At 39.3% G+C, this 24,234-nt stretch overlaps 1 protein-coding gene across 2 annotated transcripts; it reads left to right on the plus strand.

Annotated features, from left to right (window-relative positions):
* The first annotated feature begins 17,551 nt into the window (after window positions 1–17,551).
* LOC133729416 (protein HIGH CHLOROPHYLL FLUORESCENCE PHENOTYPE 173, chloroplastic) lies at window positions 17,552–22,991 on the plus strand. Of its 2 annotated transcripts, XM_062156933.1 has the most exons (17): window positions 17,553–17,757; window positions 18,170–18,400; window positions 18,489–18,650; window positions 18,764–18,814; window positions 18,944–19,078; window positions 19,277–19,300; window positions 19,459–19,570; window positions 19,978–20,103; window positions 20,246–20,295; window positions 20,467–20,625; window positions 20,959–21,054; window positions 21,148–21,263; window positions 21,367–21,490; window positions 21,639–21,752; window positions 22,133–22,213; window positions 22,353–22,540; window positions 22,785–22,991. In XM_062156933.1, exons 1-16 carry the CDS (start codon window positions 17,707–17,709, stop codon window positions 22,497–22,499), a joined length of 1,779 nt encoding a protein of 592 aa, XP_062012917.1. In that variant the 5' UTR covers window positions 17,553–17,706; the 3' UTR covers window positions 22,500–22,540; window positions 22,785–22,991. The 2 variants fall into 2 exon arrangements, with proteins under 2 accessions (XP_062012918.1, XP_062012917.1); XM_062156934.1 differs by lacking the exons at window positions 22,353–22,540; window positions 22,785–22,991 and having other exon boundaries at window positions 17,552–17,757; window positions 21,639–21,753; window positions 21,954–22,214.
* The last annotated feature ends 1,243 nt before the right edge of the window (window positions 22,992–24,234 follow it).

The raw sequence follows: 24,234 nt of genomic DNA on the forward strand, positions 1-24,234 counted from the left end.
AGCTACCTATATATATTGCTTCATTTGTTCTTTTCAAAATGTTGCAACAATGTGGCATAGTTTGGGGTTCTCACAATGTTTGTTGGTGATAGTCATTATCGCCTCTATTTGTTTTCACCACCGGCGTTCTAGTCCACTACAATTATTCTGTTAGACCAATGGGTCATTGTCTATGCTTTGTTGTGCTCTCGACAGTGTCATCCTGGTTTATGGTTTTTTGCATCACCGGGTAACCTAATTCCCGAGTCTGAAAAATATTCGAGCTCGTTGGATTTAGAGTTTTGATCAATGTTTTAAAAAGCGCACGTCAGGCGCGCCTTAGAGCGTGAGGCGCGAAGAAAATAGCATTGGTTTTGATTTATATGATAGTGTGTCGTCATATCTCGTTACCTAACATGGTTGGTGTTATAGGTGGCCCAATTGAGGTGCTTCATGGAGGATGATGTTAGTGTTTTATAGAAGATCTTAGATCGACGACGATATTTATGGATTGTTTTTGGGTTATATGGATTAGGCATGAATGAATCATTTGTTTGAACTATAAGTATACGGTGAGCGTAAGAAGGTCAGACCAATTTGGCCGATTCTTATATTAGACTGTTTGACTAATCTATGTAACTGGCGACATTAATTACTGCTCTAATTTTCTCTTTGGATTATAGTATCAAAATATATTTTCATGAACCTTAATTTCATACCAAAATTAGTAAAAGAAAGCTGTTGGGATTAAGTGGAATCCATTCTATTTAATTACTTGTTGGGATCAAGTAATTATATTAGACTGTTTAACTAATCTATGTAACTGGCGACATTAATTACTGCTCTAATTTTCTTTTAGGATTATAGTATCAAAATATATTTTCATGAACCTTAATTTCATACCAAAATTAGTAAAAGAAAGTTGTTGGGATTAAGTGGAATTCATTCTATTTAATTACTTGTTGGGATCAAGTAATTATATTAGACTGTTTGACTAATCTATGTAACTGGCGACATTAATTACTGCTCTAATTTTCTTTTTGGATTATAGTATCAAAATATATTTTCATGAACCTTAATTTCATACCAAAATTAGTAAAAGACAGTTGTTGGGATTAAGTGGAATCCATTCTATTTAATTACTTGTTGGGATCAAGTGGAATAATAAATGCCTTAAATTTGAGAATTGCTGATTCATATAAAGCTACTTTGTGCAAATTAATGGCCATGCAAGGGAGTTAGCATATGCCATTCGTAGATCATTTGTACTGGAAAAACTGAATCCGATGCAATCATAATCATATCCCAAGATACGTTAAGCAATCGAAAAACTGTGGCTAATTTGTAATTGATTAATATAGTCCAAAATCTAGTTCTTTTTATTTATTGTCATTTTAATTAATTTGTAGTATCCAAGCTAGCTTTGTGATTTTGAAGCTGATTGAATGAGCTGAAGCTAGCTGAAACTTGTGGATGGGAAGATAAAGTCAAAGCCGTGAAGTTGAGGAACACAAATAAGATCCAAGTGGCCCCTAAGAAAACGAGAAAAGTATGCTACTCTCTCTTTACGTGGAAAAGATTAGAATTGGAATTTGTATGAAATCTATAAGAGAAGAAAATGAGGCCACTTTACCTAAATGTCAATGGTCTCAAAGTCACATTGCAATGTTAAAAAGGGTTTGGTCTGGCTAATTGTTCTATTGATCTGCTACTCTTTTTTATCTTTGAGAGAATATTAGATTAAACAACCATACAAAGTCAATACAATATATTACATATAACATAACTTAAGCTTTTGAATTCATAAATAGAGACGAGATATCATCCAACCTCGAACAGAGTTTTCTTTTCCACATATCTTTTACTCTGAGAATCATGGTAGAAAAACAATGGAAAAACAATATTTCCTTGATTTCCTTCTCTTTCAATACAGTATAAAGGTTTCTTTCCGCACACACCAGAAAATTAATTTAGTACTCATTTTGACGTGCAAGCATGTCTTTCCTATGTACAGTAGTAAAAATTAATTGTTTAATTGAAGCATATATACAGGGTAAACCCTTCTCTATTTGTTGGTTCAGTATCCTTTAATACGTAATTAAGAAAAATCTGTTCAGAAGAATTGATTAGCCAGCTGCTGCCAAGTTATAAAATGCCAAATGGAGCTTATATTAATTAACAGTAGAGCACCTGTTATGTACTAATTAATTAAGCCAATATCCCTCTCTTTGTCTCTCTAATTTGTTTTGCATTAACCATAACTCAAATGACCTTGACTATTTCTTTGGATTCAGAAAAAAAGATAGTACCTTTCAAAAAAAAAAAAAAAAGATAGTATTTTAATTTTTGGCGCCATTAGTACCAGTTGTTACCAAGTATCAACATTCAGCATCATTTTCGAAAGAAGCAAACAAGAAAACCAAAACATGGTTTCACAACAAGGGGAATCGACAGAATTTAAACAGAAAATTAATCGGATGCCAAGAACAGAAACTCTCCTCGAGTCCCTTTTCAACCTCAAATAACGGAAACAGTGGGATTTGCATAAGAACTTGTTTAATAATTAATCACAATGCCAAATTAGACCCCCATGTACGACATCTACATGTCGTCCAATACTTTACCATTTCTCTAGTTTTAGTCGGCAGATATTCGTAATCTTAGGCATATAATGATCTAAAAGTTCCACTCGAATCTTATAAATAAGGTAGTTTACGATAATTGTATATTTGGTTTTTATAACATATCTGTTTAAGGAAATTCAGATTATGTGTCTGGCTCAAACTCTAGGTTACTTGACCTAGTAGTAATAGGGTTTAACTAGAAGAATCTTAGAGATTCCTATTCAATGTATGATTACCTTTACTTGTATGATTCGGATTCTATGCATTGTAATCCTCTATATAAAGAGGCCCCTATTATCAATGAAAGTACATACACATCAATTCTCTCTCAATTACCGTTTCCCTAGAACACGTTATGAGCACGAAGCCCTAATCCTGAAAACCCTAATTTCGTAACCTTCAAAATCCTGCAACCACCGCCCCACATATCAAAGCCCTAGTCCCAAGGAGCCCAGAACCGGCGGCGGAACCACCGGAACCGGCCTGAAAACCCCTGAACCGGCCATCGAAAAAATCGGACCGGCCCCAGCCTTGTGCCTGCCCCTGCGAGCCCTGCCGAGATCTGCCGAGCCATGTGCCTGCATCTGCCGAGAGCTGCCGAGATACCTGCCGAGCCCTGCGCACCCCTGTGCCTGCCCCTGTCGACATCTGTCGAAAGCTTCGCATAGCCCCTGCCGACACCTGCCGAGCACCTGCCGACACCTGCGCACCCCTGTGCCTGCATCTGCCGACAGCTGCCTAGCACCTGCCAAGCATCTGCCTGCCAGCCCTACACAGCCCCTGCAGCAGCCCTGCCTAGCTCCGGCCACCACCGCCGGCTACCAGTTTCCGGCAAACTTTTTCCGGCCATCTCTGTCACCTTTTCCGGTCAAGAATTCCGGCATCTTTTCAAGGTAAACTTTTCTAAAAGTTCCCGTTTTTGAAGTTTTTCAATTTCTTCTTCTTTTTCTCGGGGACTTCAAACATCCTTTCTTCTACCCCCCCCCCCCCCTTTCTTCTTCATAGGGGAGACTAATAGCCGAACTGTGGGGGTTCGTGCTCACTCCAAGCTTGGAGCTTGTAGAGTCCTCCAAACTTAGAGTTTGTTGAGAAGAAAACGATCGACCTCAAACATCATTGTTTCGATCTAATCCAACCCCTCTTGGAATCCAATTTCTTGGAATCCAATTTCTTGGAAGCAACTACGCTCGGAAATTCCTAATTTCTTAAAAGCGACTACGCTCAGAAATTTTATTTGTTTTCGTGGTAGCCTTTTTCGCTCCGAAACTAACCCTAATTTCTTGTTCTCTTTCAGGATGAGTAACCTGAACAAACTGGACTTCGCTCCATTGGGAACAACTGGCTCTGGATATCACAGGTGGGTTCATGATGTCCGCCAGCATCTCAAGGCCAATGGAATCTTGGATATGATTCTCGAGCCTAGTCATGACGTGCTAACTATTGAGCAAGCTGAAGCTTTGGAAGCAAATAGAGCAACCTTAGAGGCAAATAAGGCGAAAGCCACCATCCTAATGACTCGTCATATGGATGATTCGCTCCAGTACGAGTGTATGAATGAAGAAGACCCCAGAAGGCTGTGGGTCTCACTCGAAGAAAGATTTGGCAACGTCCGTGACTCCCTACTTCCTGACCTAGAAGTGAGATGGCATAGCCTCCGCTTCTGTGATTTCAAGTCAGTTCTTGACTACAACTCGGAAGCACTTCGCATTAAATCCTTAATGGAATTCTGTGGTAAAGAGATCTCAAATGCGATGTTGATTGAGAAGACTCTCTCTACCTTCCCCGTCTCTGCATTGATGGTTGCTAAGAACTATCGAATCGATGTTACTGCAGGACAGATCACAAGGTTTCATGAGCTTGTTGGAGCTATGAATGTCGCTGAAAAGCATGACAACATCCTTGCGAAGAACTATAATTCGAGATCCGTAGAAACAGAGCTTATTTCGGAATCCAATTATAGTCACGCCCCTAAGAGAAGGCGCCAAGAGCGAAACCCTAACCTTAGGGATACTTCTGGACGTTCTGGTCCATATAATCGCTCTACTTGGGAAGGTAACCGCCAATATAGGCGAACACGGAACCGAAGAGGTCAACGTGGAAAGAGAGAGAGAGGCAACGCCTCTGGCCATGTTGGTGGCGCCACCAACACTAAGAGCCATCTAAAGGACGCTTTCAAAGCTCCTCAATCAATGGAGTTTGAGTAAAGAGATGTATGTTCTCGATGTGGAGTGTCTGATCATTGGGCACACATTTGTAGAGCTCGTGAAGAAATTGTCACCGCCTACAAAGCATATTGTGAAGCAAGAGAAGCTCACTATGTGGAACAAGAAGATCAAGAAGATGATCTAGAGTGAAGGGTTGAAGACTACAAATTTGGCTGGGATCGATAGATCGCCAATTCTATTTAAGTCTTTATTTTTCCAAGAGATGTAATGTGCAATTGCCATTTTTCATTAGCTTGCATTTGGGTTAGATTCTCCTAATGGTTCAGAGACAATGATGTACTCTGTTGGCTTATGAATAAAATTTCGAGTTCTGTTCATTATGACTCTATTTTGATTCTGAGCATTGACTTTGTGACTACTATGGCCGGGCCATCAATATTAATTCAAGGACATGGAATAGCCCAAGTTCCCCCTGCCAAATGGCACCTTGATTACTGTCACAGAAACTCTCTACGCTCCTAGGGCAAATCGCACCTATGAATAACCAACGGATTCCATGCGAAAATGCATGTAGAGAACGGAAATGAGTTCCTTTGCAATACCTCTAATGATTGCGAACAAATGCGCATCTTAGAGAAGTTTATGTGTCTCTCTAGTGTACTCCATGTCACTATTCAACCTATTAAATTCAATAAAGTTATGAGAGAAAATCTCTTGGATTCTGACACATACTGGCTTTGGCAAGACCGACTAGGACATCCTGGTCGTGATATGATGCTCCGTATACTAAAGACTTCACACGGACATCCATTCTTCAGAGTGAGAAGAAGCAAGAATCGAAAATTGATTCCTAGACTTAGCAAGACCGCAACAATTGCAGCATCTGGCGCTGCAGCCATCTTGGGGCGTCATAGGGCCGCCCAAGTCCCATGTCACAACTCCATAAATGGCGCTACCCTTGGCCATGACGCCATGGAAGTCCCTTCCTATAGTCATGACGCCAAGGATGATTCTCCCCATGGTCAAGATGCCATGGATGCCACTTTCCATGGTTCCAACGCCATGATGGGTGATGTAGTCACACATTTTGCTTCTAATAGCGCTACGGACGCTCGGATCCAACCAACATCCTCATTGCTTGCTTCTAAGGCCCCTCGCTCGTTTTGCAAAGCCTGTTCCTTCGGGAAATTAGGACTGAGACCGTCCTATGAAAAGGATATGAAAATACTCATTCTGTTCTTACATCGAATCCGTAGGGATTCTGTGGATTGATTCAACCAACCTGCGGACATTTAAATATCTCATGATGTTGGTTGACACGCAAACACGCTGGTCACGTGTTGTGCCATTGTCCACCTATAAAAGCTGCTTATTCTACACTCCTACCATATACCATATAACAACGGGCTCACTCCCCAGATCATCCTATTCAGTCAATTGGATTTGACATTGCTAAAGAGTTTACATCGAAGACTTTCGATGGTTATTGCATTGGGACTAATGTTGGACATTATATTCCCGTAAACACACCCAATTGGTCTCGCGGAAACGACTACGATGGTAGTCCGGACATTGGTAATGCGCACTAATTTCCTTATATCCGCTTGGGGTGATGCAATATCGCATGCAGCTATGCTAATTCGTCTACGACCCACCGCCACTTAACCTACCTCTGCGTTACAGCTAGTGACTGGGTACAAGTATCGTACTTACGCATATTTGAGTGTGCCTTTATGTGCCAATTGCGCTGCCACAGCGCTCTATAATGGGTCCTCACAGACGAATGGGCAACTACGTTGGATTTGAGACTCCAACAATCGTTCGCCACTTTATGTCCTTGCTAGGCGATCTCCTTACCGCTAGATTTGCGGATGTCACTTTGATGAGACAGTCTTCCCATCGTTAGGGAGAGATAAGAACACAGATGTTCAGCAGGAACGACAGGAATTGTCGTTGTCTGTCCCCACTATGTCTCATCTCGATCCCTACTAAAGTGACGAAATCACACAAATATGCTGCAAACATGCCTGCAAGGAAGGACGTCCCTACGAGAGGACGTAGCGCCACCCTACACGGAGGTAGGCATGGCGCCAATGCCAAAGAGTGTGGCACTCTAGCGTTACAGGTCATGGCCCCAGCTAGGATGCGTGAGAGGCCCGTGTGTTCGAATGATACTTTGGCACATTCCAATCCTTTGATCATGAAGACTCAAATCCGTCTCATGAGTATCTTCTGGGTTATGGTTATCGTTGGGGGACGCCTCAAAGTCAGAACCTATTCCTGAGAATATAGAGCTCTATGAAAATTACACTAGTGTACATGAGACGTGGGATAGAAACTCCATCATAATTGATGATGTAGTTGCGCATTTCGTCGCGCATGAGTTTGTTGAGTCCGATGATATCAAATCACGCTTCGTTGATGAATGAATGTCAACGTAGAGAAATTTGGCCTAAATGAAAATATGCGATCCAGGTTAAGTTGGATTCTCTAACGAAGAGGAAGGTCTTTGAGCCAGTGATGCCAACACCTCCTCACATAAAACTTATTGACTAATGGGTCTTCGTTAGAAAGCGTGATGAGAAAAAGAGATGGCAATCTCGCCTTATGACGCAAGGCTTCTCATAAAATGCCCTGGAATCGACTACGATGAGACATATTCTTTCATAATGGATGTCATTGCACTCCACTACCCTGTCAGTTTGGTAGTTTCCGAATAACTGATTATGCAGCTTACAAATGTGGTCACTACGTATCTCTATGGGGATCTAGATACGGAATATACATGAAGGTTCATGGTGAACTTCATTTACCCAAGTCAAGTGGCTCTAGACCACAGAGCACTTTTACAAAGAGGTTGAAACGCTCACTAAAATGACTACTTGATTGGGAAGGGATATGCCCACGCGTTTCCATAACAAATTTCGGATTCCATCGCGATTCATGTTGGACATGATCTTCATTGGAAGCCCTTAAAGAGTTAAGGGAAACCGTTGAACACTTGAAATCCGAGTTTGAGATGAAGGATTTTGGGAGAACACGATTATGTCTCAGTTTGGAACTTGAGCATCGTGTTGATAGATGCTTAGGCATTTTGACAAGGTCAAACCTTCAAGCACCCCCATGATGGTTCGTAGTCTTGATCCTGAAAAGGATCCTCTTCGCCTGGAGGATGATGACGAAGATGTGCTAGAGGCAGAAGTGTCTTACATGAGTACAATAGGCGCATTATTGTATTTACCCCAATGCACAAGACCGGACATCTCATATGTTGTGAACTTGTTAGCTAGATATAGCTTTGCGCCAACGCGACACCATTGGATTAGTGTAAAAGGTATCTTTCGGTACTTGAAATGTACGATTGATATGGGCTTGTTCTATCCCTACAGAGATATGATGGATTCAGACCCATCACACACCAGGAACGCCGCCAACACTGGCTTGCGTCCACTATCCCCACCCCAAAACGACATAAGTGTTTTGGAAGGTTTTGCTGATGTTGGGTATCTCTCTGACCCACACAAATGTCTTCCCAAACTGGTTAAGTGTTCACCATGGGTAAAGACTGTGATATCTTGGAAGTCTACATAATAGACCCTTGTTGCTATATCTTCGAATCATGCAAATATTTCGCTCTTCACGAAGAGCTTCGTGAATGTATACGGATTGGATCCATAAGTACGCATGTTCGAACAATTGTGGTTTGAAGTCCACCACTGATGAGCCTATGAGCATTTAGGATAATGTTGCTTGTTTTAAACAAATGAAGCAATGCTACATCAAAAAGCGACAACACCAAGAATAATCAGCAACAACAAACTCTCCTCAAGATCAAAATGAACTATGTTCGATCTGAGGACAGTGTGGCAGACTTGCTCACTAAGTCATTGCTTAAATTCCACTTTCGAGAAACATGTTGGTAGCATCATTTGCGGAAGTTATCCGAACTCCCATGACCGTAGTCATCAGGGGGAGCTGCAGACATCATGGGGAGATGTCTACATGTATAGTCTCGAAACGTGAAGGGTGTGTTGTGCTCTTTTTCCCCTTCGACCGAGGTTATTTTTGTCCCACTGGGTTTTTGTTACTCGGCAAGGTTTTTAATGAGGCAACGAGAGAAGCACCACGTTTGGGCGACACAAGGGGAGTGTTTAAGGAAATCCAGATTATGTGTCTAGCCCAAACTCTAGGTTACTTGACCTAGTGGTAATAGGGTTTAACTAGAAGAATCTTAGAGATTCCTATTCAATGTATGATTACCTTTCCTTGTATCATTCGGATTCTATGCATTGCAATCCTTTATATAAAGAGGCCCCTATTATCAATGAAAGTACATACACAACAATTCTCTCTTAATTACCGTTTCCCTAAAACAATATCCTAATTATAACTTATATAAGTTACGACAGTCTAGACTAGAGTTGATTTTTTTTTTTGCGGCCGTGACCACTTACCCAATTTTAGTCCAAAAATTGCCCACTTACTCCACCAAGAGTTTTTTAACCCCATTTACCCAATCTAACAGTGTTTGACAGTATTGCCCTCATTTTAAATAACAAATTACACTCATATCTCTCTCTCCTCCCCCTCATCGATTTCTCTCTCTTTCTTTTTCTCTAACCTCGTCTCAGGCTCTCTCTCTCTCTCTCTCTCTCTAAGCCACCACGCCCACCACTCCACCGTCGATGATGGCCTCCACCGCCGCCGCTCTGTCCCACCGTCGGACAACCAGAGGATGACGCCATCCAACTCCACGATCCCAACCCCTCTGGGCTTCGCCGGTTTTATTCGTCAGATGTCTAGGAAGCTCTCCACGCCTGAATTGGGTCTGGGCTTAGTTTGCAGGTCTCAGACGACGTCAAAACTGTGGTCTATTGGGGGGCAATAGACAGATTATTGCCCCCCAATAATTTCTTAACTGTGGTTAATTAATCACTGAAATTAGAGCTTTGATAAGTCTTATGTTGTTTTGAGTTTATTAAAGTACAATAATCTGTCAATGATAGAAACTGGTGATTTTTGGGGTGGTCTATTGGGAGGCAATAGACAGATTATTGCCCCGCAATAATGTCTTAACTGTGGTTCATTTATTACAGGTCATTTCAACAAAATGCTGCTAGATTCATTAACCAAAATAATTAGGTTTATTGGGGGGTCATAATATGATTATTGGGGGGTAATAAAATCAGACGCCGGAATCCGGTAAACAGTCCGGCAGTCGGATTCGGGATTCCGGTGACTGGTTGTCAGATTCCGGTCACTGGACGCCGGACTCCGGTCACCGGTCGCCGGAGACCGCGGCAGGCCACTCGTCACCGGTCGCCGGAGACCGCGGCAGGCCACTGGTCACCGGAGCACAGCAAGGTGGAGGATGACTTCTCTCTCTAAGTGAGAAAGAAGGAGAGGGCAAAAAAGTCCTAAAAATAAATAAAAATAATAAAAAAAGAATTAATTGGGTATTAAGGAAATAATCCCTTAGAGTGTTTTGGGTAAATGGGGTTAAAAAACTGTTAGTGGAGCAAGTGGGCAATTTTTAATAGGGCTGGGACTTAGAACCGAAAAACCGATAAAACGGCACCGAACCGGACCGAAAAATCCGGTTCGGTTCGGTTCTTCAACATATTAACACACATTTTTTTCGGTTCGGTTTTTCACACAACGAAACCGGTTCGGTTCCGGTTCTCATTTTTTAAATTTATGCAGAACCGAAGTATATATGTCATCTTATAATTGGATACTTGCCTGAGCTTATTTCCCTAAAATACACCAAGTCACAGGTAATCCGACATGTGTTGAAACGACCAACACTTTTTCATCCCCCAAATCGAAAAAATATATATACTTTTTCATCCCCAATTTGCTGTAAAGTGTAGGGCATCCCTTCATCACTTTTTAATTTTTTATTCTTCTCTCCTCCATTACTTATTAATTTCTTATTCTTCTCTCTTCTTCTTCTCGGCCTCCTCCATCACTTTTCAATTTCTTATTCTTCTCTCCTCCATTACTTATTAATTTTTTATTCTTCTCTTTTCTTCTTCTCGGCCTCCTCCATCACTTTTTTTTATTTCTTATTCTTCTCCCTAAACTCTCTGACTCTTCTTTTAATTTCCCTCTTCTCTCATCGTCTTCTTCTCTCAAAAACTCTCCGACTCTTCTGAGATATAGAAGTCATCACTGTCTCTTACTTAGTCTAAGATGTCTCTGTCACCTGCTCTTACTGAGACATAGGATTCCTCGATGAGATAGAGACTACGCCGCTGCCGCCGACTCATCACCACCGTCGGTTCCCAGCTTCTTAGAGACGGCAACGATCTCCGTCCACGCCGATCTGCAGGATCTGAGTCTCTGAGTCAAAGAGGAAGATGACGACGTTTGGGATCCTAACTGCCAGAACGAGCAAAGAGAGAAGAGGTTGCCGTCAGAGCGAGCTGCTGCTGTTTTGGTGGTGGCTGTGTTTGAAAAGTTGCAAAACCCAGAAAACCCAGTTCATCTATGGGTCTGTGCTTCGAACCCCATTTCTGATCTCCACCATTCCTTCATATGTGGTTCTGTGTATAGGAACCGAAAACAGTACAGAACCGACCCGAGAAAATCGGTTCGGCTCCAATACGGTTCCAGGTATGCAAAAGTGTAATAACCGAACCGGAAAATGCTACCGGTTCCGGTTCCGGTTCCTGAAAAAAAACACAAAAACAGAACCGATCCCAGCCCTAATTTTTAAGATGAAATTGGGTAAATGATCATTTCTCAATTCCTCAAAGGCTTCCTAGGCCCAGAGACTAATCCGCGGTGGGGATCATGAGTTGATTTTTTTTTTTTTTTTTATCGAGATCATACGGTTCCTCAAAGAGTCAAAGGCTTCTTAGGCCCAGACACTAATCTGTGGGGATCATGTCAGAACGCTTCCTCCATCCTAGCTCTTAGAGATTTAACTCGATCTAATAAGCGTTGGCGGGATTCGAACCCAGGTGTGGGGGTTCCACACCTGGAGGTTCTTACCAACTCGACCACTTGTAGTGGTTAGAGTTGATTATTTTGAATTAGACTCTTTTTTTTAATCAAACCTAAATCGGGTGTCAATATATTGCATCACAAGCCAGAATAGGCCGGTACATACCCTTCGGCCGTAGACAAGAAGCTAGTGGTAGTACCCACAATGGTACAATGTGAATTTAGACTCTAAAATTAGTACAACGTGAATTTAGAGTTCCCTACTCAATATTTTTTTTTCAAATTCTGAAAATTAAATTCTAAACTAAGAGCACTGAATAAATCATAAAAAAAAAAAAAACAGTCACCGAAGTAAATTCTCGACCAAACGAGAGAAATTTATTATTTTTTTTTTTTGTTTTTTTTGTTTTTTTTAAGGGGTTTGGAACCCAGCCAAGCTGGGAGTCTCATCCCCACGCCTGTCTTATTGAATTAAAATTATGCGTCGAGGGGGACGTAGGGCCTTGACCTCGAGTGCAATTACAAAAATCCTCATAGAGGACATCCTGAATAATAACAAGAGCCTCCTCTAACCATACGTCATTAAGAAAATTTGAACTAGCAAGATGAGCTAATCTATTAGCTACACCATTTGCTTCCCGGAAGACATGAGAAATCTTAATTGAGTGTAATGATGTCAAATATGACTTACAATCATCGATAATGCGCCCAACTTCATATCGGTCCTCCAAATTATGATTCAATGCAGCCACCATCAGTGAGCAATCACTCTCAAGGATGAATTCGTCCCATTCTTGGTAAATAGCCAAGAGAAGACCTGCCCTGCAGGCCTCTGCCTCCATATGGAAAGCAGAAAGGACATTAGGAAAATATCGCGCCATAGCTGCCATGCACGAACCTTTGTCATCACGTATCACAACACCAATACCACCATCACCAAACTCGGGCATGTAACTGCCATCTATGTTGATCTTAAGTCTACCCGTAGGAGGGTTTTCCCACTTAGCTCGTGTCCTTCTCGACTTCTTCTGCCGTGTTGGGTGGAATTGTTGATACTCACCAAGAAACGTGGACGCCCATTGTACAGCATTGTACGCATTGAAGACACTACCATTCCACACCAAGTTGTTTCGCTCTGTCCATATAACCCACAAGTAGACAAAGAAAAGGTTACGTTGGTGCTCAGTAAGTACATCAATTACATTCTTCACCCATTCTTCCAGACTTGCAGCCATAACATCAACAACTTTCAAGCCCAGCTCTCCAAGAGCCCAAAAGCATGCAATATAGCTGCAATCTCTGAATAGATGTAGGCCATGCTCAACAGCACCATGACAAAAGACGCACTCAAAGTCTGGGAGTACCATCTTTTTGCGAAGCTCATGCTTTGTGGGAAGAATGCCTTTTAACAATCTCCAAATAAACATCCGAACTTTGGGAGGAATCCGAGCATGCCAAACAAGCTTCCAATATTTTCCATTTAAACCAACTGGACCAGTAGAACATGATGCACGATCAGTAGCACCGTCCACAATTCTAGCAACATGCTAACCACTTTTAACAGCATACATACCCTTTTTATCATGATGCCAGACCCACCTATCCACTGGGCTCCGCAAACTAAGAGGAATACTTGCTATCAAATTCACCTCCAGAGGCATGAAAAGCTCCTGTAACAAGAACATATTCCATTCATTCTCCTCTTGATTAATAAGCTCATCCACCCGAAGTGTCTCCAAACCCTCCATTGGCAGTGAGATAGGTCTGAATGTATAAGGTAAAGGCAACCATGGGTCCGTCCACACTGCAATCTGACTACCATTTCCCACCTGTAGCCTAAGTCCCTTACGTAGCAATTCTCTTCCAAACAAAATACTCTTCCATGCATAAGAAGACCCACTACTTGCCTCAGCTTCCATGAACTCACAATTTGGAAAATACTTCGCCTTGTATAGTCTTGCTAACAAAGAGTTTGGGTTTTGGATGATTCTCCAACCTTGCTATGCAAGTAGAGCTTGATTGAACTGCACCATGTTTCGAAACCCAAGACCGCCTTCTGCCTTCGGTACACACAACTTCTCCCAAGCAAGCCAATGTATCTTCTTATCATTGCTTTTATCTCCCCACCAAAACTTTGCCATCAGACTATGCATCTCCAAGCACAAATGTTTTTGTAGTTCAAATCAGCTCATAACATAGGTTGGAATAGATTGCGCAACCGCTTTGATCATGATCTCCTTGCCAGCAGCACTTAAAGTCTTCGCTCTCCAACCCTGAGTGCATGCGTGTTCTAACCTTTTCTGATAGGAAATTAAAAGCCTCAGATTTGGAATAGCTAATTTCCGTAGGTAAACCCAAGTACTTGTCATGCTTGTCCACACGCAGAACCCTAAGACTTGCAGCCAGCTCATCTTGCTTTGCTCTTTTGACATTCTTACTAAAAGAAACACAACTCTTGTCATAGTTTATCATCTGACCAGAAGCTCTTTCGTATTGCTCAAACAATCTCTTTAAAACAGCACATTCATCTGTTTCTGCCTTGAAGAAAATGAAGGAGTCATCAGCAAAGAAAAGATGAGAAATAGGCTGTGCAAATTTTTACGCCATGAATGTTGCCCATGTCTTCTGCCTTTAGCATCAACCTGGATAAAGTCTCCGCACAAAGAAGAAAAAGATAGGGCGAGATGGAATCTCCTTGCCTTAGACCCCGGGATGGGACGACGCGTCCCCTAGGAGTCCCGTTCACTACAAAAGAATAGGAGACAGTCGTCACACATCGCATCAACCAACCACGCCATTTAGGGCAAAAACCAAGCTGCTGCATAACCCTATCCAAGAAACTCCATTCAACTCGATCATAAGCTTTGCTCATGTCGAGTTTTAAAGCCCCATAGCCAACATGTCCTCTTCTCCTCCTCTTCAAGAAATGAGATATCTCGAAAGCAGCTAGAGAATTATCAGAGAATCAGAGATAAGCCTCCCAAGTACGAATGCACTTTGATAAGGTGAAATAAGATCATGTAGCAGTGGCTTCAAAGCGAATAGAGGTAGAGAAGGCGTAAAGAGTAACGCTATTATCATGTTATCCTAAATAACTCAAATTAACAAAACTGAAAATTAGAAAAACCTAACATATTTCTATTATAATGACTCACATATAAACAAATTGCATTAAACGAAATACATATAGTACAACAATTCCCTTATTCGGTTTGAGGGATCCCTTAATAGCTAGAAATAAATTAGGCGTTGATACGCGGTTGTGGGACTCTGCTTTTGCGGAGAGGCCATGGGACATGTTGGTTACCTATGAAGTTTGTAGTGTTATTATGCAACAATCACCCACTTAAAATATTGTTTAGTTACACAAATCATATAAAATAGGAATAATAATTGAAAATAAAGAATCAAATTCCGTCACTATGTCCAAGCATATCTTAGCACCACAAGGCGTCAATGAACTATGCTAGACGTGGACTAGTCTTTTTCAATTTAGAGTCACAAAAACATTAATTCTTATTATTAAACATGGTTATGAAAGTTGACTACCCAAAATAACTTGTACCTAGGATGCCATAGGACTAAAGAGAATACTCAAAATTCTTCCATGTTAGTTTTTAGAAGAAGTGGTTAGGAGTTAGGGAGTGCAGATTTGGCTTCTTGTAATCCAACAATTATTTCTTAATGATTGTAGTGCACTAACAAATAGGGCATTGACAAGATTGGAGTGTTTGACCTTGTATTATTTCTATATCGTTCACCGTGGACAAAGTATGGTCGCGTAGTACGTAGTGTATGGGATTCATTTGTGTTTTTGTTTAAAAAAGTCAACAACAACTATCAAATGAGACACATTAGATGGACCCTCATTTTCGTAAATTAATCGAATTTCTTCTTCTTACTTCAACTATAAGAGAAACTTTAGAAAACCATGCCCAGAAGATATCAAAAGATTTCATAAAATTTTTGGTGATCGACAATCCCTCACGGGTCTACTTGTTACTCCTAATTAGATATGATATTCTTATTTGGTTTTGTAGGACCTTTATGAGCTGTTAGTTTTGATTCTCATAAAAAAAAAAAATATTGTTAGTTTTGATGGGTTTAATAGTTTATTTAAACATTATGGAAAAACATGAACATATGCAAGCCTTATAATCAACCTATATGACAAGAATTAAATGAATAAGAACAAGGTATGCCACATTAAACATCACCTCATGATCTAAACGGTCAAATTAATTACAAGATACACTAATCTCAAGCTTTGTTTGAGCTTGGATATCACTTTGTTATGCAAAGCCGATTGGCGAGTTCAACATTAATTCACGCTCTCGACACACACGTCAACAAACCAATATATTTAAATGAGATTTGATTTTCTCACAACATACGTTTTAGTATTAATTAAACGTTACTTTACCATTCATCTGCCGATGGATGACTACTCACTTTTCTTACAATTGATTACAAACATGAGTTTAATTCGGATCACGTAGTTTCTCTCCGACATTGCTTATATATATGCATGATTCACAAAGCGATTATGATTCAAAAAAAGAAAATCACAGTACGTGGCCTCCCATATGAGGACCTATGATACTATGTTCATTACAGACAAAACCATGTCAATATTGTTGACTTAATTGCTACCAAGCACAAACCAAACATGCTTCAGTTGCCAACATTATGCAGAAAAATAAGCTCAAAAGCAAAAGAAAATCAAAGCAACGAGTTGAATTTCCTATAGTGTCGGCATGAACGTCCCCAACAAAGAAGAAACTGTAGGGCAGAATGTCAACAGAGAACCCTAAAACCATTCACCAGTGTCAGCTGCTCAGGTGTCTAATTTAGACAACTTTTATCTGATATATCTTAATTCTTTGACCAATGTAAATTCAATAAAGTTTCTGCACGAGGCAAACAATGCTCATATAATTAATCTTTTCTGTTTAGCGTGACTCATAGGATAAGAGAATTCAGCATGATCAGTCATTTAATAATATTCCATTTGCTAAAAGACCAATTAGATTTCCAAAATGTACTATACAGTATACAATGAGCTACCTAGAGTACGTACTTTTGCATCGCTCGATTTCAACAAGAATGGTCTTTTCCAGAACTGTAGTATTTCTGACATTTGATCCAAGAGGGCCTGGAAATTAATGGTGGCCAGCGGCACTAAATACATATATGACAATTTAGGGAGGCAGATGCACACGTGAGTTTGTTTCCTCTTGGAAAAAAAACACCGAAAGCTAGGAAAATGTTGCCTCTCTTTTCACACAGAAACTAATCCAGATTGCAGGTGGATGGATTTCAGGGTTTGTGACTAATCTAGTGGGTCTAGGTCTCGAGACATATGGTTTGAAGTTGGCAATTAACTAGTTTAGTCACCTCCTGAATTTGAAGTAGTCATTTGTTGTCTATAATACTAGTTAAGACTTTTTCATCACGTCAACATCAATATCGGATTCGCTTAGGCTTCAGACCAATCCAACCTGATTATTATTCGTGCTTTATAGTTGTGTGTCACGTTCGTGTTCATGTCAAGTAATGGTTTGCTTTATCTAGTGCCGCTACTTCACGTCGTGTTATCATTTCCACTGTGAATTACACAGGCAGAGTATGACTGCAATACCCATTGGGCTCGGCCACTGGGTGAATGAGTTTTTGTTGTCTGGGCTGAGTTTGATTTTTATGCCTTAGTACATCGCAAGGGCTGTTCATTCAAATCTTATGTGTCATGGGCCTCATGGTTTATGGTTCTAGTGGAGATTAAAATATCCGTACCAACCTACTTAACTGAATAGCAATGGCTCAATGAGCGAACCATATTGCGTTAGGCTTCTACTAGGAGTCGTTTCCAAGTTCATGACTGTCAAACTGACTGTTAGTATGTGGTCGGTATTTACTCCAACCCAAATGTCAGCAACAGGATAAATACCCAGAAGAGACTGGAAGGTATTTTCTAACTCTCCTGGAAAATGGAACTTGGTGTCATTAAGCTCTCATCTTCCTCAGCTCTCAATCTTCAGGTAACTACATACTGCCAGTGTTAATCCTCATCTTCTATATGCAAACGTTCAATAAAGTTGTAGTCTTTAGTAGAATCAATGATTAATAAGCATGTGTAGCAACAAAGCTTAGCCATTTTTGTTTCTGGGTACTCTAATCCAATTTGGTTCATTGCTGGTTGTCTATCTAATTGGGAAAGTGGGTTTCTTTATTTGCTATGTAATAACCCTGCCAATACTTTATTAAGCAACCCAAGTGGAATTTGATGTTGTGAATGAGCATGTTTATGTGAAAAGACTGAGGATGAACTGATATGGGTCTTCATTGAATTGTGCCTAGAATTGTTTATACTGGGAAAAAAGAAACTAGTGCAGGAGAATAGTATTAGTTGGTGATTTTACTTGTTATAACCCAATGATGGTTTGGTTGCAGGATTTTTCATCACCTGTTGGTAGGAAACTGATTAACAAACCTTCACTTCCTAAACCATTTCTTCAACTTAATGGCAGACCGCAGACCTTCCTCAACCAACTAAACTCTGATCGTCTCCCTCCGAGAACGTCGAAAAGATCCATATTAGCACAATCTGGAAGTCAGGGTTGGGACTTGGGTAGATTCTTGAAAACGTTATTCTTCTTCAATGAACCCCCCTCTCCTGCTAAGGTTGGATACTACTAAAGTTTTTGACTTTATTTTAGAAATTGAAAGATAAACATGTCTCTCAACTAACAAAAATTTGGTATTTGTGAAGATCATTGAGTCTCTAGTCAGCAAACTATCCAACCCGTCACCTAGTGAACCAGTAAAGAGAATGGAAACTTCTGGCACTGTCCTAGTGGCTGGAGCAACTGGTGGTGTAGGTCGAAGGGTAGTCAACATCTTAAGGAAGAAAGGAATGCCAGTTCGAGTATTGGTATTATGCTCTTACCTTGTTTTAGCATACTTATTGCATGATATCTCGACTCGCGACCATCTCATTTCATTCACACTTAAATGACCTTTACTGCTTAAATTTTATTCTCTCAGGTTAGAAATGAAGAGAAAGCAAGACAGATGTTAGGCCCGGACATTGACTTGGTGAGCTAGCAACCTATGTTCTTCAGTTTCCTTGGTGGAATTTAGTTGTGTGATTCATATTTGGTTTATGTTGTGGCTTCATCTGTTACATTTAACGTTGACTACTTTTTTTTCCTGCAAAACTCTCAGATTGTTGGAGACATTACTAAGGAGAGTACTTTGATCCCCGAGTACTTCAAAGGAGTCAGGAGAGTGATTAATGCTGTTTCTGTCATTGTTGGTCCAAAGGAAGGGGACACTCCTGACAGGCAAAAATACAGCCAAGTATGTTCTAGACATTGTTGAGATGAGAAAACTCCATTTTAACTTCTACATATTCTAATGTTGGCTATAGTTAAATTATAAGCTTGCCTAGCATATATTCCTCACACCGTAGATCCTAGCATATGTTCCATGCTTTTTTTTTTCTTTCTTTTTTTTGATCTTAAGCAGGTATTTGACTTTTAAATTAATGTGCTGCAGGGTATCAAGTTCTTTGAACCAGAGGTGGGAAGAATTGATTGCTTACATTCTGTCTCTGGAGTCAGAATTTTTTTTTTTTTTTTTTGTATAAAGTTTAAACTAGAACTTGAAGTGTTCTATTCCCATTAATTTTGTAAGTTTCTTTTAGTAACTATGAAGCATTGGTTTATTGATTGAACCAGATCAAGGGAGATTCGCCTGAAAAGGTGGAGTACATTGGGATGAAAAATTTGATTAATGCTCTAAAACAAAGTGTTGGACTTCAAAATGGAAAGCTACTATTTGGATATGAAGGTACTCTCTTCTATATCATCATCCTATGCTGTGTCATTTCCAGTAGTTTTTGTACAAATAACTTGGAATCAAATAGAATACTTTTTTGAATTGAATCACTAATTGACAATTTAAATTGTAAGATCAAGCTTAACCAGTTCCATAAGATGAATTATCTAAACAGTCATTCATAGACACCTTGGCTGAGCCAGGAAAGAATGTGAATATTGGTCTGGCCAGCACAAGTCACTGACTTTTCTATGGGATTCTACAGTCGAGTATTTGATATATCAAAATGAACTGAAATTTTTGGTTTTATCTTTTATGCTTGTAACGTCTTTGGAAAAACATACAAAAAAAAAATAATTATGATTCTTTTCTCTGACCCAATAACAAAAATTAATAATTTTCTTTCTTCTAATCTTCAGGTAATAATTATAGGGAATTGACTTGGGGAGCTTTAGATGATGTTGTGATGGGTGGAGTGAGTGAAAGTACATTTCTGATCGACCCAAATGGCAGTGAAAATGGTGGACCAACTGGACTTTTTAAAGGTCTGTTCCTTGTAAACTCTAGACTTTTGGTTGTCTAGTGTTTTCTTACTGGTGATTCTATAAAACTGTAGTTAGTAGTTATTTTTTTCATATTGGGTTGCATCAACTCAAACATTTAATATATTTTGTACGTCTCCTTTAGGAGTTGTTTCCACTGCAAATAACGGTGGGTTTACAAGCATCAGAACAAAGGTAAACAGGGATGCTTTCTCTTGATTGTTAGAACTTTTTACCCAGTCATGAATGTTTTTTGACATCCGAAGTTACTAAGTCCTTGTCAAGTGTAATATTAAGTTTGGCAGTCAAGATACAAGATATTCTAAATTGCTTGCTTTCCTTAATTTACTTGTGGCTTGTTTTTAGAATCTATCAACACCTGAGGATCTCTCTGCATATGATGGTTTAGAGCTGCGCCTTAAAGGTGATGGTCGTTGTTATAAACTAATTGTTCGGACAAGTGGTGATTGGGATACTGTTGGTTACACAGCAGGCTTTGACACTGTAAAAGACCAGTGGCAGACAGTGAGTATCACAATGGTCCTCTCAACTTTTGGGTTTTTAAGACTTCTCTTATAATCATAGTAACAAAATGTTCTCTTCGCAAACAATTCCAAGTTGATTGGCTTTCAAAACCTGATATTTATGTTCTAATGAAATTGCATTATGAAAAGTGGGTTGATATATGAGTCCAGATTTGTTTGTCAAAATCTGTTTTAGGACATTTTTTCATGAATTGAATCATGTTTGAACACTTCAACCTGCATTAAAGTTAGAAATTGTTTCAGATTACAAGATTGTCAAAAATCAAATATTGCAAATGTAATAAAATCTCAAACTCTTTATCATTTTTTTCAGGTACGGCTTCCATTTTCTTCTTTGAGGCCGATTTTTCGTGCAAAAACTGTACCAGATGCACCACCATTTGACCCGAGCAATATTGTGTCACTGCAGGCAATTTTCTACTGCCACTTTTTCTCATTCATTCTCACTTTAAGATCTTATTCCATGTTTATCAATGAGAAATGCAAATTTTTTTTTTTGCAGCTTATGTTCAGCAAGTTTGAATATGATGGAAAACTCAATCCTACTTTTGTGGAAGGGGAATTTAAGCTCCCAGTTTCAAGCATAAGGGCATATCTGAAAGATCCTATAACTCCCAGGTTTGACACTCTTTTTCTTTGTGTTGAACTACTTTCTTATGGCTGAACATAATCAGCTTGGTTCTGCTTCTTTCTTTACATCATTTCCTTTGTTCACATGTAGGTTTGTACACGTAGGCTCTGCAGGAGTTACCCGGCCTGAAAGACCTGGACTTGATCTAAGTAAACAACCTCCTGCTGTGCGGTTGAACAAGGAATTGGATTTTATCCTGACTTTCAAATTGAAGGTTTATCCTAAACCAATGCGAACTATTTGTTTACTGCATCTTAGTACTCTATTGCTGTTTACATGTCACAAACTGACTCTTGCAATTAAATAAAAAGAAAAGTTTCAGATTTTGTTTCTCTCCTTTTTCTTACATCTGTCAGTAACAGGGGGAGGATTTAATTCGGGAAAGTGGAATTCCATATACAATTGTGAGGCCTTGTGCATTAACTGAGGAGCCTGCTGGAGCAGATCTCATTTTTGACCAAGGAGACAATATAACGGTAAATGGAGGACTTGTGTTCCTGATTGCTTGTATACTTGGTGAACATTCATATCAATTTGATTTTTCATGTTGAAAATATCCAATAGAACTGTGCTTCAAAAGACTCTGGAATTTCTTTGGTTCGTGGACAGAAAATAATTGTTAATGCTCTGTTGGTAATGAAATGGCATATATGTGTTATATATATATATATATGCACGTAAGATATCAAGGGAATAACAATTCAATGGTTCACTGAATTGATGAACGACATTTTTCAGTTTATTCATCCATGGAATAGTGTTTTAAAAGACTCTGGAATGCTCTCTTAGCCAGAATATAATTGTTAATACTCTGCTTTCCTTAATGTTATGATAATATGTGTTATATTATATGCAGGGTAAGATATCAAGAGAAGAGGTTGCTCAAATTTGTGTTGCTGCATTAGAAAGCCCATATGCTACTGGCAAGACATTTGAGGTTACACTCTTGACTTGTATCCCGTACTTTGTCTGTTAATTTGCTTTTGGAGTTCGATCAATTACCAGTTTCTTTCTTTTTAGTCACAAACTTCTAGAGTCTGGACAATGTCATGTGTGTATAACTACTCCTTTTGCAGGTTAAAAGTGTTATACCATTTAGCGAGCCATTTACAGTAGACCCTGAAAATCCACCCCCTGAGAAGGACTACGATGTTTACTTTAAAACTTTGAAGGATGGAATTACAGGAAAAGAAGTCTTAGAACAAAATCCTGTACCAGTATAATGCTTATGCAATATGCATAGAGCTATGTTCAACATTAACCTGTAAGTATTACGGAGCTAAATATGACTAAACATGTTTATTCTATAAGATAGTAGTTCTCTCAGCAATGAGAAGAAAATCTGACAGATATTTTTCTCATGTGTACTGTCAAATAAAGCCTTAAATTAGTTTTAGGATTTAGATACTTATCAATCAAAGTACAGATATATCATTTCCTTGTAATACCAGCAATTTACTTCTTGAGTTTGTTTTAACTCCTCTCCCTACCCTTGTCTCTGATTGCAGGTGTATATATACCCCTACAGGAGGAAAAGGAAGAGGTTTCTAGAGGAACATATAACTGAAGAAGATTATAGGGTTCTGTAAGAAACAATGACTCGACTTAAAAGGTTTTCACATGAAATAATAGGTTCATTCTTTTGAAAGGGTGAACATATTCTGTTAAGAAACATGATATATTCAGTATATGCATCTCTTTTGATTTTTTTTTGACATCTTGATAGTATTATGTGAGGCAAAACATCAAAACTAATAGTTTCTTAAATTCAGGGGATAAAGCCTCTCAGTCATCAAATATGAACTCAGTACTGTGATTGCAGATGAAAAAAAAATATGCAGAAATATATCATTAACACTCACCGAGTCTCTAAACTTTGAACACATTAAGAACTCACCACTCGAGAAGAGTCTGATATAGTTATGGTACGCAGCAAGAACTTAAGTACATTGACCATTAGATTTTTCAGAAGAAAGAAAGAACATAAGACTTGGATTTAAGTAATAAGGTCTATTAAGAAATTAGCTCAGTTCATGCCTATCTAGAATTGAGACCAAACAAAACAACCTTAATGATCGACCAAAATGAGAGAACTGCGCTAGTTCTCATTTGTAGTGTCAAATGAAACCTTAAATTGAGTTTAGATACTTTCTTGAACCTATATGATTCAAAATACAGATATGTCATTTCCTTGTAAATGCAAGTTAGTTCTTGATCTTGCCTTTGATTTTGACTGATCCGTATATATATTGATCAGTCAAATGCGCTTTGAGTTTCTTAACTTTCTTTAACTGCTATACCTACCCTTCTCTGTTTTCGACTTTAAAGGTTTTAAGTGAAATATAATAATTTCCCGTGCCACTTTCAAATGGGTGAACATTTTCTGTTAGTTATGAAACATTATATATAGCGCATACAAATCTTTTGTGAGTGCTGCAGGTGAAATCACATTGAATTATCTTACAACACTAGATTCATTCATTATGCGAAAGCACTATGAGAAGAACATGTACAATTTTCAATAGTACATGAAAATATATAGAATGACCTTAGGCCATCTCCAATAAGGAGGGCTATAGGTAACCTTTGGCCCTTTTTGCTAAAAAATGAACTCCAACAAGGGAAGGTCCAAAGGCTAGAGGTGGAGAGGGGGGTGGAGAGAGCTACATTTAGCCCATGGGTGGCCCTTTAGCCCTTGGTGGGACCCACGGAAATCAGCCCAATTAAGGGGTGCGGGGCAATGCATGGTTTGATCCAATGGTCAATAATTAATAACATTTGCAATCCAACGGTATGTAATTAAGCATGACTTAATATTATACTAGTCTTCCTCCACACATGCTCTGCATGTGGAAGTATTTTTATTTTTATTTTTTCAGAAAGAAAAAAAGATAATGGATTAAAACAGTTATTGTAGAGAGAAGTTAGTGGGAGACAAAAGTGAGTTATGAGATTTTT

The sequence above is a fragment of the Rosa rugosa genome, chromosome 2, assembly GCF_958449725.1.
Source record: "Rosa rugosa chromosome 2, drRosRugo1.1, whole genome shotgun sequence".
In the NCBI taxonomy this organism is placed as follows: domain Eukaryota; kingdom Viridiplantae; phylum Streptophyta; class Magnoliopsida; order Rosales; family Rosaceae; genus Rosa; species Rosa rugosa.